Source organism: Neopsephotus bourkii, unplaced genomic scaffold (genome assembly GCF_033783945.1).
Source record: "Neopsephotus bourkii isolate Nb327-2 ecotype Australia unplaced genomic scaffold, CSIRO-AGI_Nbou_v1 NB_1768, whole genome shotgun sequence".
Classification (NCBI taxonomy): domain Eukaryota; kingdom Metazoa; phylum Chordata; class Aves; order Psittaciformes; family Psittacidae; genus Neopsephotus; species Neopsephotus bourkii.
In genome coordinates, this window is record NW_026902242.1 from 11,993,686 (window position 1) to 12,009,706 (window position 16,021).

General features: G+C 40.4%; 1 protein-coding gene across 2 annotated transcripts in view; it reads left to right on the plus strand.

The window, feature by feature from the left end:
- CRB1 (crumbs cell polarity complex component 1) overlaps positions 1 to 16,021 on the plus strand; it is a 100,842-nt gene that overhangs the window by 32,195 nt on the left and 52,626 nt on the right. For both annotated transcript variants that reach the window (XM_061378859.1, XM_061378858.1), the window contains exons 2-5: positions 198 to 782; positions 6,612 to 6,807; positions 10,213 to 10,352; positions 11,611 to 11,793. In XM_061378859.1, coding sequence (XP_061234843.1) covers positions 198 to 782; positions 6,612 to 6,807; positions 10,213 to 10,352; positions 11,611 to 11,793 — 1,104 coding nt within the window. The remainder of the gene's footprint in view (positions 1 to 197; positions 783 to 6,611; positions 6,808 to 10,212; positions 10,353 to 11,610; positions 11,794 to 16,021) is intronic.

A 16,021-nucleotide genomic window follows, 5' to 3' on the forward strand; every position in this document is an offset into this window, starting at 1 on the left:
AATTGCTTTCATTTTACATTTATTAGTTAGCCTACTAATAATGTTTCACACAGTTACCAGCCCTGTTTTCTTCTCAACAGCCAACAATTGGAGCTATTTGTTTTGAAGCACAGTTGTGTTAAGACTTATACTTCTTTTACCCTTGGTTGCTCCCAGTGCTAAGGAATGCCTCAGGATTTTTTGTGTTTCCTTTCTAGAGTCACTTTGCATGAGGAATGACTCCAGGTGCCTATCAAATTCTTGCCAAAAGAACTCTACATGTGTTCCTGGTCATAAAGACAATACTTGCCATTGTGCAGATGCATCAGTGGACAGTGTGGAGGAATTCTGCAATAAAACCTCTGATCCTTGCTCCTCAAACCCTTGTCTTCAAAATGCTACCTGTTTAAGCTCTGCTGGAAACCTCAGCTTTACCTGTGAGTGCCCTGCTGGGTATAATGGACCTACCTGTGAAAGAGCTGTCAGCATGTGTGACACAAACCCTTGTGAGCATGGAGGCACCTGCCAAAATGGCCTGGCTGGGCCCACTTGCCTTTGTAGCACAGGATACACCGGTACACTCTGTGAAATGGATTTTGATGAATGCATTTCTGAACCATGCCACAACGGAGCAGTCTGCAGGGATGGGGTTGATGAGTACTCCTGCTACTGCGTCCCAGGCTACCAAGGCAAGCACTGTGATTTGGAAGTGAATGAGTGTGTGTCGGATCCATGCCTGAATGGGGCAACGTGTCTCAACCAGATAGGACAGTATGGCTGTATCTGTCCACCTGGGTACACAGGTAAGTGCTGTTAAAACAACTTGTTCCTTGCATCATGTTCCAAGTTCAACTCACCCACCTACATATTTAGTCATGTCTCTATTACTACCTTGCCTTCAGCTTTAGCACCAGTGACTGCTAGTACATTATAGATTACCTTATCATTGTGAACTACTGATATTAGATAGAGAAGGGATAAAGAAATCTCACATTTACTGAAAACTACAGAGCAGTTTTGTGCACATAAAGCTGTTACAGGGCCAGGTTAACTTTCCTTTAAAAAGAAATGTTTTTAAAATGCATGTCCTCAGATAAAACCTGTGTTTGATAGGGTTAAGAACTAGATCTAATTAGATTTGCTTGATTTGCTAACCACAACAAACTGTATTCTTAAACTTAGATGTTACACATTACCGTCCTCGTCTGCCCCTCCTAGAAATAGAGGGCATGTTTGCAACTAGAATATTATCTAAGTTAAATAAAATAGAAAAGTATTATCAGGTTGCCAAAGTGAAGATTTTTTTGATAAGCCCATTTTATGTGGCTCCATTTTTAAGTACAGGTATGATTTTTATTGCCTACTTCCTCTGCTGGAGGACATAGAATCTTTGCAGGAGACAGCTCCCTTCAAATTTCAAAGCTGTATTCAGGCGCAGGGCTCCAAGAGGTAGCACACTGAATCATTAAAGGAGAAAAGGAGAGGCACTTTAGTGATAGATTGCCAGTCAGGTAAGCAAAGGGGAAAAAAAAAGATAAAAAATGATAAAAAAAAGGAGTCATAGAGCAAAAATACAGAAAAACCCCAGCTATTGCTTCAAGTGATTCAAACAAATAAGAAATAAGAGATGTGGTTTACAGCTCCATCCCCAAATCCCCATGCAGGAGGGGAAGTCAGAGGTAAAAAGCAGCTTTCCTGTGTCTGACACAGCACTTGTTGGAAGCCAGCCCTTGGTTAATATCTCTCATGAGCACAGAGAATGTTATTTGAAGGAAGCTTGTTACCTTCCCACCACCCTGCTGCTGCCAGCGGGTGTCTGAGCCCAGGCCAGCCACTACACAACTGGAGGAAAGCCGAAGAGCAGAAGGAAGGAAAAACCTATTAACAACCAGCATGGTTACTCTGCAATGATCAGACTCAGCCCAGACCTCCTGTTGTATTCAGGAAACTGTATTTATTTAACTGGTACTGTTAGTGGGGTCCAGGCCTGGATCCATAGCCAGGGAACTCTGTTTGAAAGAGAAAGAATATAAAACTTAGAGACAAAAATAGAGAAAACAAAATAACGAAGCCCAAACAAAATGAAATGAAAATTTAGATCAACACAAACTGCTGGAGGTAACTCTCTTTGTTTGAACTCTCCCACTTTCATCATGAAATTCTGCTGTTTCCCAGGCTGATGCTCTCTGCTCTCACCCAAAATCAAGCAACATCACCAAGTGCTCCACACTGGGCACAAGAGGAGTTAAGAAATGAAGAGAGAACCAAGGAAGGAGAAAAGGTGTAAAATACAAAGAGGCTGCAGTGTTTTGACATACAGCTCTGACACTGCTTCCAGCAGCAGAGAGACTAATAAGAATTCTATAGAGTAGAAGACTGTTCCTTCAGCAGTAAAACACCAGCTTTTAAAGGCCACTTAACAAAATGATTTATCAGAAGCATTCTTTCTTGTTTTCCGCACCTTGCTGTGAGTTGTGCTAAATGCACAAGCCAGAGGGATTACTGGATGAAAGCCCTGAGGTGTCCCCACTGGTAATAAAACCCCTCATTTACTCTATCAGAGGATCTTGCCAACCATTATTATCCTGGCCCGACACCATGAATTACTGTGGGAAGTCATCCAGCCTCATCTAATTTCCCTAAGATGTTAAAAAGGTTATATCTGTTGATATGTAGGTAGAGAACATATAGTAAATCTATAGCAGTAATGTTAACCAAATGCTTGAGTTACTGACTGCAGTTGCTACTTGTTTCATGGACTATGGCTGCTATTTTGTATGATTGGCATGCTGCAGCACTTCTGAAAATAGCTGAGAAATGTCACACGTAATTCTTACACAAATGGAAGAGGTTAGAGCACACCGAGAGCCAAAGACTGGAAAATTTAGCATGAAATCCACAGTTTCTATGATAATGTTCTGCATGTGTGAAATTATTTACAAGACATGTGTCACACAGCTGTTAAATAATGAAGCTCAATTGGTTTGTTGAAGTTTTGCTGGCTACCTTAATCAAATGCATTTTTTCCACCATTGTACTAATTGCACTTGTTTTTAATTCACCCCAGCAGAGCATGATGTAAGAGCCTGTTATTACCCACCTCTAGGTACTTTAGTTACCTTGCTGGACACAACTGAAGTGGGTTCTCCATTGCCAACAACCATGTTAGCGTGAACTATCAGGGGTACATGTCAGATCCAAAACCCAGTCTTAGCCCAAGACAACAGCAGGAGGAAGTGTTTCAGTGAAACACAAAATACGTGCAATGAGCCATTTTCATACTTTGAGCAATACCTTTTACTATGATGTAACCATAGCTGGGATGAACTCTGTACAATATGAGGAAATTATTCCTGATAAGTTCTTATGCGTTAGTCTTATCAATGATGCATACACCATGAAAATATTTAGGGTAGATGCATCATAAGCCTTAGGCATTTAAAGGCAAGCAGGGGCTCAGCAGCCTCTACAATGGAATGAAGTATCTCAAATACACATCTTGCTTCCCAGCAAGCTCATGGCAATATCATTGTGGATACTGATAGCAAACAACATTGCCCATCAAACAGCAATTGTCAACAAAATGAAAAGCTGGTTTCCTTCCTCAGCTTTCAAGTTTCAAACCAGCACTCCCAACCTTGTGCCCTAGCCAGCCTGACAGAGGATTCAACCCAGGTTACCAGCTCTGACAAGATTCCCATACACAAGACTGCAATGAGGGAGGAGCCCAGAAGTATTTGCTGCATGTCAAAGGGCTTTCAAAACAAAGGTTAGCAGAGCGCAGGTACATGCAAAGTGGCTTTGTTGCAGTTCATAACTCCACGGGGCTGAAACCTTTGATTTGCTTTAGCCCTGCTGTTCTCCTGATTGTGTCTGCATAGTGCAGTGTTGCAAGACCTGTAACAACTTACATGCATGGTGGTTAGTGTAGGCCTGGGCACAAAAAAGAGGAGCCTTGCTCCAAGAAACTAAGCTCTTCACTCTGCCTAATTTCTGATGAACTCTCTTCATATCCTTTCAAGGCTGCTGCCTAGAAAACAGCTGTATGACACTTGATCCAGATTATGGCACATAACGTAACTATGTACAGACTGAGGAATTTGGAGACAGCACTACAGCACAGGAGAGTGGAAGGGGTGACCTGGATACCAATTTCCAGCTGTGCTAAGAACATGCAGGTCCTCCTGGAACTACACTGAGTCTGCAAGCCCCTGGTATCTTTGACCAGAAGGTGATCTTACAATATACCTGTAGGCATGCAAGTTTGAAAGTATTGGCTGTATTTCATTCATCCTCACCTCCATTTACTTTTTATCGACTGTGGCTGTACAAAAGTGCACAGTAGGATTCATTTGAAAAGCAAGCAGTATGAGAAATACTCTTAATTCTTCAAAGAAACTGCAAAAGTTGTAAACAACACTGATATTTACCTTCCCAGTCTTTCAGTTCAAACCACTTGTGTGGTTTGAATTCGTACCTGCTGAAATACTCAGTCCGCTCTAGGACAGGAAGCCTTTGCTCTTGATGGTGTAGCCCCACGCAGTAACTGTGGCAGGGCTGGTTGGTGCTCTTTTTCCTTTTTGGCATATGATAATTGGCATATAGCATATTTATGACAGAATGTTAGACTGAGGTGCAAATGCAGATCTAATCCTTTCATCTCTCTTTTTCACATACAAGAAAGCCTGACAGCAGATTCAGTAGAGGCTAAGGAAGGAATTTCCCCTGTTTGCATGGCATATCGAATTGGCTGGATGCATTATACAGAGAGAAGTTTCCTTCTGAGGCAACATTGCCAAAGGCAGGTTACTGGGCTTGATAGATTAAAGACATGAACCAAAACAACAACGCTATGTTCTCATGTTAATTGTCAGGCTGTTCTCAGGCCTGTAGTTTTAAATTTGGCTGAACCGAGGATCAGTTGAACAGGGCTTGTTTTGTCACACGATTTTTAGTGTTCGCAGTAAGCTGTTAACAAGCTCTGGCAGATTTACGGTCACTAGACATACTTCTGCAAACACATTGTTTATAATTACAGTGAATTCACAGGGCAATGACCACAGAGGGATTGCTTACTATATCTGGATATAATGTACATTACCATAAAGCCATCAGAAAGCGTTCCTGTGCTAGGGTCTTGTGGTAGGCTCCCACTGAAAGTAGTGGCTAGCTGATCAGTGAACCTTAAACTGAAGGCACGGGATCATTGACTTCTCCCATCCAGTGTTCTATATGTAGTCTCAGGGAACTATAAAAGTATGTTGTCTAAAATTAGGGCAGTAGTATTTTTTATTGCTGGAAAGATGAACTTGCACTTTAATGTTTAAATGCAATGAAAAATATAAGTTAACGTGCTCCATATCCTTTTTGTTTCATTTTAAAATATTTCCAGGTATTTATTCATAATATGGATATTTATTTTTTTAATAAAGATACTACATTCAAAAAGGTCAAAATAAATTAGTAACTAAGTAAAAGTGCTAAGTATTAGCAGTCTCAGTCAAGACTGTCAGAAAGATGTTCCAAGTTAGAATGTACAAATCTCACAGCAGGACAGAGCTGGCTAGAACAGCATAAAGAAAGAATTAGAGGTGAGCTCTGAAATTAATTACGAAGATAGTACCCATCATCAAAACGTGGCTGTTGCCATCTTTTGAAAGCTTGCTGCATCATCTTGTACTGAAAACTTCATCTCTCCAAACAAATTAAACCCGTTCTCAGGGCTGCAGATTCTCTTTCAAGTAGAGGATTCCCCTGAAAACTATTTACAATACTACTGCTACCTTGGTAAGCCAAATAAAAGATGGGGAAGTCCACTGAAAAGCAGCTTCTTCATTATAATTTGCCATTTTGTGTCTGGTTTGTGGCAGATACTGTAGCTCTTAAAAGAAATTTAATTAGCAAGTGGAAGTTATTACTTAAAAGTCGCTTTATAACTGAAAACACTAAGTAGGTGCATAAGCATACAAACCCTTGATAGAAGCAAAGCAGGACCTGTAAGGCATTAATTATACATTTTTCTTAGTGTCTCCTGGACTGTGCTAGAGATAAAAGGAGTGCAGATTTAACATGCAAACTATCCTAAATAGCTGTAAACTAATATTAGAACTGATTAAGTTCCAGCAGTTATCTCTGAAGAGCAGCTCCAAGATTCTGACCTGTTGCAAACACAGCATCATAACCAACTTATTTACACGTAGCTAAATCTTAAAAGGCAATAAACCATACCTAAACAGACAGCTTCCCAATGAATTCAATTAACTCTGCAGCTTCAAACAGACTCTTCTGAGGTCATTAAATTACTAGTTATTTCTGTGTTTTATAAATAAGATGGTAGCATGGTTTTAATAATCTGAACATTTTTTGTTCTGTTTCCATGTTCAAGTTCACATAAAAAGTTGCTATTCTAACTATTCGTTTGCATAACAGCTGGCTTGTTCCTTTGTAAACTCTGCCAAACCCTGAAAAACTAGTCTTGCAGTACACGTTGAGGAGAGCTGCCTTTCAAACATAGGCAATTGCTTAAAAAAGAAAGATTATGTGGATATTGTACTTAAACCAGTCCTTGCTGCGATCTTCAAAACTAGCTATCTCCTACATTTGGGGTTTGCTCATTTTCTTTGATTTTGAAGGTACAAACTGTGAGCTGGAAATAGATGAGTGCTCGTCACAGCCATGCCTCAACGGTGCGACCTGCCATGATTCCATCAGGAGCTTTTCTTGCTCCTGTGCACCTGGCTTCCTCGGCGACCTCTGCGAAACTGACATCGATGAGTGTGTTAGCCAGCCATGCCTCAGTGGGGGACAGTGCATGGACAAGGCCAATGGGTATGTCTTCTACAGCTGGGTAACACTCCCGTGAAGTGCTACCAGCTCCTCTGTGCGCAAATGAGAATGCTATGAGAGCCTGCACTGCCAAGTAGCTGATTTCACTTCAAATTGTTGATTTCACTCCTTGATCCTGCACTGATTTCAGTTTAAATTTGAAAAAGATTAAATAAAGCAAGTCTGGTCTCAGACCCAATAGGACAACAAAATATTTATGGCAAAGACTGACCAAGAAGTACATTTTTCACATTTATGCTTAAAAATGTATACAATGTGTTGTGTTTCTGGCTATGAGGATTGTCATTTAAAAGTGAATTCTTCTAACACTTGTCAAACTTTATTTTCCAAGAGAGATGTGAGAGTGTATAAAATTGAATTTGTCAACAGCAGCTGCCTGCACTGACAGACAGAGGCATCAGAAAAGAGAGGCAGAGGAAAGCTATAGTAACCATAGTAATAGATACCGTTAGGAAATGTGTCAGAAACTTTACAGGCATATAGGAAACCAGTTCATTATTCAAAACAACCTGCAGTCCATGGACAAAGAAGAAAAATTAGAGAGAATACAAGCCAATAGCAAAGTGAACTTCTCCACCTTAATAGCCTTACACAGAGATCTGAGCACAGCCCAGGCAGCCAGAGCTCTGGCATTTGTTCACCAGTAATGGCTTTAGATACTCAGCATGAGATTCCCAAACTAAAAATACATACATATAAGCTCAGTCTGAAAGTTTGTAAACGTATTCATGCAGGTGCTCCTCTCACCAGTATAAGATTTGTTCTCTATTGTGTATTTTTCCAGTTTTTATAAAGCAGTTTTGAAGACCTTAGTTCCCCCAAAATCAGTCCAAAAGTCATGGCAGCAGAAGGTGTGTTTGCCTTGAATGAGAGGGTTAAAAGATCGTGTTCTGGGAATGAGCTTTTGTACATTGTGTTGACATGGCACCAACCTTGTGGAGCTCCTTTTCAGCAGCACTGAATGACTCTGAACAGGACAAAGCAATTTATTATTTTCCAGTGTAGCTAAAGCATGACAGCAGGCAGAGGGAGGTCACCTTGCACCAGACTAGTTCACAGCAGACACACTTAATAACCTGTAAGCCTTTTGAGGATACATGCATGAGGTGAGCAACTGGGATGCTCATTCAGGCCAGATTTAATCCTTATTTTTCTCCTAGTTTTTGAAGCTGAGGTACATGTAAAGGCAATTTTAATTGGCTTGCAATACTGCAGGATATCTGGAGAACGATTGGAGCTCTTACTGCATTTGTTACATGATAAAAAGGGTTAGACAGCAAAGCAATTCAAAGCCAAAGGGTGCCTAACAATTTCCTTTCTTTTTTGTGTTTTTTTGGGTTAAATGAAGAAGTGTAGTCTTTAACTCTAGTTTCCTTTTTCTGACTAATGCTGCGGTATAGCTGAGGCTTTTGTGTGTGTGCCATCAGCTCTTTCAGAAATGTGCAAGGTTTAGCACTAATAGAAGCCATAAATACAAACACCAAAACAAATTCTCTCCCAAATTTCAGACTGATCTACCAGTGATGTTTCAGTAATTCAACAAAGTAGAACTCGACCTCTTAAAAAAAAGATCACATTATTGGACATTTCTGATTTAAAATCAACAACTTACAGGAGTACCTTATTTGGACCTACAAAACCTGGTGTGCACAGGCACAGAGGATACCTCTGCATGCTCCAACTCTTTTTTTCCATTGGATATATTCCTAGGACCTTCAGTGTTCTTTTGATTGCATGGGAAAGAATACCTGCGTGTATTGCTTTCTGCATACTGTGAGAACATCAAACAAGAAGCTCCAAAATACGTTAAGCAGAGTATCTAAGAGTATTGCTGTTTGCTCTTACTAGAAGGCGACATCTGCCTGCTCAGTCATAACCTGTCCATAAGCAGGGCACCCTCCAGAATCCTTTAAAGTCCACAGCAATGTCAAGCACTTAAAAAGATACCAGAGAGAAAAGGCACACAGGTGGGGCTTCACATTAATCAGCGAGTTGTGAATATTTCTAACTTCTCCATGATTCTGGACCAAAGGGAAAAAGGAGCTTGGACTAAGGCAGAAGAAATCTTTCCCCACAAAGCTGAACAGCACCAAACTGAAGGCACATGGAGGAAGTGTGTGAAAAATACAGCAGAAGAAAAGACTTCTGCTTTAAGAACGTACACTGGAATTAAAATTGTTTTTCTGATTCACATCTTCCTCATTACTTTTTATACCCTGAATTCAAATTCCACCTGGCCTAAGCCATCTCTGATTTTGATTTAAGAATAATCCATACACTGGTAATAAACTGTCCTGCCAGAAATTTCCGTTTATGTACACTTAACCAGTGTAGTAAAAAACTTACGCTTTTTGGTCTGTTAGACTGCATGAGTCAGTTCTCTGATGTTCTCTTGTGGTCACCAATTATGCTTTCTTTCCATATATTTATTCCAACTCTTAGATATTAAGCACAAACTTTATCAAATAAGTATACTTATCACTTGTTCAGCAAGATTCCCCATGATTTCAATTATACAATAACCAGTGTATCATTTTAAAGCGATATAAGAATAATTTTTTGTTTCAAATCATTAAACATTAACCAGGCATACATATTTAACATTATTTTAATACAAAAACTTGTAATTTCTTATGACACAAATAAGCTGACCTTACATCTTATGATCTAAGCATGTGAGTTATGCATTTTATATCTAGCTAGTTATAGCTGGTTCCCTTGAAAAATACCCACAAGCAGAAACCCCAGACCTTACTGATTAACTGCACATTATTCATTTATATATACCAGTTAGTTTACTTCTAAACCCATAATAGTAACAATGCTATCAAAAAGATTGGTTTACTGTTATTATTGGAAATATGAAGCAATTGACATCTTTGTTCTAACCTAACAATAAAATAGTGGTTTTCATCAAACAGAATATATCACCTAGTCAAGAAACAGACAATGCCTGTTTCAATTTCTGTTAGTCCAAGAGAAAAGAATACTAACACACTTTGTACCTCTCCCAGTTTCATTTTCTGGATAAGGTTAAGCCTACAAAAATCACATTGGAAATTGCAGAATTTTTTTTCTCCAAAAATATTTCAAAAGAAGATATATAAAAAAATAAAAATCAATAATTCTTAGAAAAAATAATCTGTCAAAACCAATTTGAATTCACAAGCAGGTCTTTTACCCCAGACAAAACCACATATTTCAGGAAAAAGCTCATTGTTAGTTCCCAATTTCTGCGTTTTCTCCTGGAGCACCAGATGGTCTCGAGCCTGGACTCCACTATACAAGCTGCTAGCCAAGACTACACAAGAAGCCTGTGCACGTTTGGGAACAAAGCCCAGACCTCCTCACTTCCAGTTAGAGTGAACATTGCATTCCGTCTTGCAGGTACAGCTGTAACTGCACCGGCACTGGATTTATGGGCCTACACTGTGAGACCCTGATTCCCTTATGTTGGTCACAACCATGCTACAATAACGGCACTTGTGAGGACAACACTGACAATTACACATGCCATTGTTGGCCAGGTAGGCTCTAAGTTATTTAAATGCTCTCATTCCTTGTGCAGTAGATATAGCTTTTTCTGTTGGTTTTTGTGTTGGTATGGGTATTTTTTTTGTCTAATACAATGAATGGTTGAAGCTACCTAATCTTAAAATACTCTATGGGCTTGTATTTAGATGGGCTTCACTCATCATGAGTCAGAGCCCTATGGGTAAGTTGCTGTCTTTTTTCAGCTGATTGCTTTCCCTGCACAGCAGAACTGGGCAAAACCAAAAGTGCCAGTATTATGGAATCAAGATAGGAGACGAGTCAAAGTTGGAAGCCATCTCCTAGTTTCTTAATCTGTCAATCTGTGTGATACACTGATCACTGCTGCAGCTGACTCTTTTTTAGTGTTCATTAACATGACTTTTAAACCCGCCTAAAAGCTCATATTTCAATGCAAAATGTTGTTTGTTTATGGATAAAACTTAAGCTAGGTGTTACACTGGGAAACCAGTCTCCTTCACCACTGCAAGTTCTTGCGCTTATCAGTGTAGGGTGAAACATGCTGGGCCGTGTTCTCCTCTACCAGCAATGCTTTCGTATCCAGCTGTTTGCAAACAGGCTCCCACATCCCCAGTGTAGACACAGAACCCGAGTTCTCGAGAGGCTTTGTGAATCTTCCAGCACGTGGACTAACTTCAAGAAGTCTCTCTATAACGTTTAACATCTGCATCCTTACTGAGGATGCAGGAGCACAGCTCACTGTGAGGAGTTAATACCACAGTGTTCTTGGACTACACAGTTCTTGGTGCATTAGGAATGGCAGAGCCCTTAGCATTTTCCAGAAACTGGGGAGTTAAATGGCACTTCAAACTCCAAATTTTATGAACACCAGTTAATTTATACTCCCTGACCTCCTCTTTCATAGGGAGGTGGTGTAGAAAAGAAAGAAAACTTTGCAAAGCCTGAGACCATATCTACACCACAATGCAGGGGCTTGTTATCCACATGGATTCCACATTACTTCCAGAAAACACCCCTGATCTCTGTACGGCACAGCAAAGCTCAGCTACATAATGCAGAATAGCCATAGCAATATCCTGCTGCTGAGCCCTGGCAGAGAGCTGCAAGGAAATGTTCACACCTTCAAGAAGCAGAGGAAATCTTTTAGCACATGACAAATTCTGAAACCAAGCATTTCTGATATTCACAATATATATTCAGAATAGCATTTTTGTGTCTGGAATGAATGAAGAGCACATTAATTGAATGCCCTCCCCTCATGGCTCTTGGCAGGCTACGTGGGTTCCCGCTGCGAGGAGGACATCGAGGAATGCAGCAGCAGCCCCTGCCTCCCTGGGGGTGATTGCGTGGAGCGCTCCTGGGCCCACTACTATGGGAGCATCCCAGGCCTGCCACCAGCCTTCAGCTACGACCAGGCTGAGGGATACATCTGTAGCTGCAGGCCAGGCTTTACTGGTAAGATTCCTTTGGGAAAAGCTTAGGAAGTGATCTACTGCAGTATTCAGTCGTTTAGGCCAGGCTATAAATAAATGTTATAAATTAGCTCTGCGTTCTAAGGTGCCATAGTGTGAAGGGTCCCTCTGGTGGGCACTACGGACGTGTTTCATAGGGATTTGTATGGAATAAAGAGAATTGGGTGCACAAGTTACAAACACGACAAGGGAGCAGCAGCTGGGTACAGTCCCTAAAGCAGCCCAGGTGGGAGAGAGACACGTGGTTTCTTTCATCACTTTGTCCACAAAGCCTCACTGTTTGTAACCACATTTGCTCAAACAATGCATATGCTTCAGTTGGCAGGTGTACTATCGCGAGTTTGAAATTCACTGTGCACAGATACTCTATTGCATGAATGACAACCATAAATAATAAATGAGAGTATTTTCATAAAACGGCCATGAAGAAACACTCCTAAGATTTTGGTGTTTCTGTCTATACAATCCTTGAATAATTCCACACAGCAGCAAGGGGAATGGCAGGAACACTTCATCTGAGCACAGGGCAGCATTATGGATAGATATAGTAGTGTAGCATGTCAGTGCTATTCTACAGTTTAAGAGAAAAATAATTTTAGGTTGTGTGCATAGCTGTGTTCTTAAGGGGGAAAAAGCCCTGTCAAATCACAGATAACCATAATCCTTAAAAAGATGTATTGAGATTTGCATTTGACACAGCCACAGACAAGTTGAGTTTGTATTGCACACTACTGGGTCTATAGCATTTTTCTGTCAACTCCATTCTCTTGTTCTTTCTAAAGGAAAAAATAAGTAATAGCTGAATTCATTTAACCAGCCCTCAATTTCTTATCAATTTCAACTCCTGAGCAGCTTATAATCTTTCTTGTGCCTTCCAGTGAGTTGCATGACTGATGCCTGCAACATATCAGGTGCAAAAGTATACGGAGACCACAACTTGTACTCGGAATTCCTGATTTGTTTTTCCTTAAAGTGGCGTTGAGACTTTGCTTTTGTCCCATCCTTTCCCCTTAACTGTCCTTCCCTATTCTGTCACTAAGTGTTGCTGTTGTTCTTTTTGTTCTGCCTAAGAGAGTGTACTATGAGGCTTCTGCTAAGGCTTGCAAAGTCACCCAGCCTGTCCTAATCACCTTTACCTTTTCACTTGCCATGTCTTTCTGGTTGCTTCCTTCCAGTAACGTCCACCTCTCAAGTTTCTTTTGCCTTCCCTCTTGCCTTAGCTTTAAAACATCTATGCTCTGTGAGACAACCCAGACAGTGTTTCTTCTAATCATCATCTTCCTTTATCCTGTGATTTCCTTATCAATTGCCTTCACCTGGCTTGTTTGCCTGATTTGAGTTGTGATTCAGCTGGTTTCATTCACATGGACGACTTTCCTATTCCCCAGTGAGTACACACAGACTCTAACACTGAAAAAAGTACCAGAATACATTTAAATCAATTATTCCTAAATGTTTCAATAGATAAACTCCTCAACCACAATGCAGGAATCTCCAAAACATGACTGAGAGAAGTCTTAGAGACCCTGAAATTTCTGCTGACTTCATATGCAAATTATATTAAATTTTTAATACCTTATGTAAGTTTAGTTATTACATTCCTGTTGGATTATATATATATAGCATATCTGTAACTATACATACATAACTTTCATTAGAAAAATATTACAAAATAGGTCTACTAACCAAACAGCGTGCTCAGACAACTGGAGGCAGGAAGAACATAACCTTTAACAAGGATGGTTGTAAAAGCTGCATGTGAAATGTCATTCAGTAGCATGCTGCAAAATAATGGCACAAGGTTAATCCGGCTGCTCTTGTCAGCTCCTTCCCTGCCTTTGTTTTTCAGCATGGCCTAAATTTTAAACTCTTCTCTTTGCTGGCCTGTGTGAGGTACAGCAATTCACATATTTATTGAAAACACAGCAGGATTACTCTGACTGGCACCTAGCACCCTAGTCTCCCAGGCTTTGCTCTAACAGCCTTTAGGTACAATGCAGCCATCCTCCCCAGTTGCCCCAGTAACACTTTGCATTTTTCTCTGGCCCTTCTCCCAGGTAATCTGGAAGTAGAAAATGCTCAATATGAGCCTCAGCCTCCTTGAATATCAGAAACACACACAAGAAGCCTAAAGGGTGGAGTGGAAAATTCACTTCTCATGGTGATATGTAATTTCTCCAACTATAGACAAGTTCACATACACCACAAGTTTTAATGGGAATTAAAGATGATTTAGGATTAGAGTTGCTAGCAGGTAGTATGATTCAAGGTAGCAGATGAATTGCTGATCAGGATCCCTTACTATGTGGGTGCTTATTGAATGTATATGAACCAAGAGACACCTGGAAAAAAGGCCAGATTCTTTCATCCGGGTATCAGTACTATTCATTGACAGCTAAAGTCCAACATTTCTGTGGCTGTAGGTCAGGAGTTCTTCCAGCCTTAACACCTGAACAGTTGTGCTTCAGATATAAAATCTCAGATTCCTATTGAAGCAGGACAAAGATTTTCTTTCATAAGTCATATTCAGTAATTTATTATGTCTCTTTCCTCAGTAAAGCACTCACAGAATATTATAATCATACTTCACTCTTCAGGGTAATATGAAGAAATAATAATCTACATACCCTACATTGTGAGGGCCTGATCCAAAAGCCATTGAAATGAATAGAAAGATGTCATTAAGTTGAAGATGGTTGCCAATTTTTAACAAGCATAAAATGGTATCTTTGAACTTAATGGATAAAATTGCAAATGCATTACTGTAATTCAACTGAAAAGCTGAAAATACCTGCCTTTTGGACTACAGTTTTAACCCCAAGGGCAGTAGGTAGTGGAGCCTAAATACACTCCTATGTCAGGACAAAATACTTCCCCACCCAGCTGTGAAAAAGGAATAAATATTATCTGGCAGTATCTTGTTATAAACAGTGATTTTTTAGGTGACTTGAAAAATAGTCACTGGCCATAATAAAAGTCTTGGAAGGAACAAATCTGCAACAAAATTATTTATACAATTGGATTCTTCAAAATAAAAAGCAAAAATACCAGTCTGGAGACTTCATTCCAGTTAGAAACTCTTTGAGGCCATTGGATAGAGGCCATATCCTAGATAAAAAGTTTCTGCACAGATTCTACAAAGGGTTAAATTCTCCAGCTCCTTTTTAAAACAAAAGTTTCTGGGATACTCGGGTTTCAAGCAGACTGGGTACTTCTGCAGTAGCAAGACCTAGGTTTTTTATATTACCTTGGTTTGCTGTCCCCTCCCCGGCACAACAGCACATTTAATAGATTGGGCTTTCCTTGAAAGGGCTTGTGATTTGTTACTGCTAGCTAAAGGCAGTACTTGCTGTGGAACTGTGTCCGTTCATACCATGGGTATATTGTATAGCTCTAGCACTGCACAATTTTAAAAAGACTGTTATTTGAAAGGTTAAACTTTTCACTTTGCTCGTGAAAACATGTGGGAAAGGAGGAGGAGGGCAGAGCTATGCATTTGGTAGTGACTCATTTCACCAGGTTGTAATAAACTTAACACCATGTCAAAATTAAAGAGCTTCTGAACTTGCAAGGTCTATCAAGTGACACATTCCAGCGTTGAACTGAGCCAAGGAGCAGTGAGTGTGGAAGGCAGGTGGCTCCTGCTCCCTGTGCCTTGAAAGCCATGCTGCCTATGCTCCCCAGGGGTGTGCGACAGTACTGCTGGCAGGGATGAAGATCATCCATTTTGTTTCAGCAGAATGATTGGAAGAGGGGCAGAGCCCACTAACTTATTTGTAGGCAGAGTGCCTGCTGCCTGCTGACATGCAGACAAGCGCTGGCTGCTGAGGACCTTTTTACTTCTGGTGTTGTTATCCGATATGTGCCAGCTGTGCCATCAGCACTGCTGCTTGCTTTGGCATCATGAATCCCTAAGTGTTCTTGGCCTTTTCATTTATTTGTCTTGTTTTCTGGTTTTCCCTTTTAAATTTCCTTGGCCCTTTTCCCAGCCTGTTGGACTGTTGCAAGAGAAAATGATATGATCAGACTGGTTTCGTATGCGTACTGAATTCCTGGCATATGCACGGGGGAAATTGTCTCCTGGAGCCAGAAGATAGGCAGATAAATGGCCAATATGGAAGAGTACTGAACACTCAACTAAAGAAAACCTCAGCCCAGATACTGAGCTGTGGACATCATGGGGCCAGTGCTTAAATCCAAATCATTTGAAC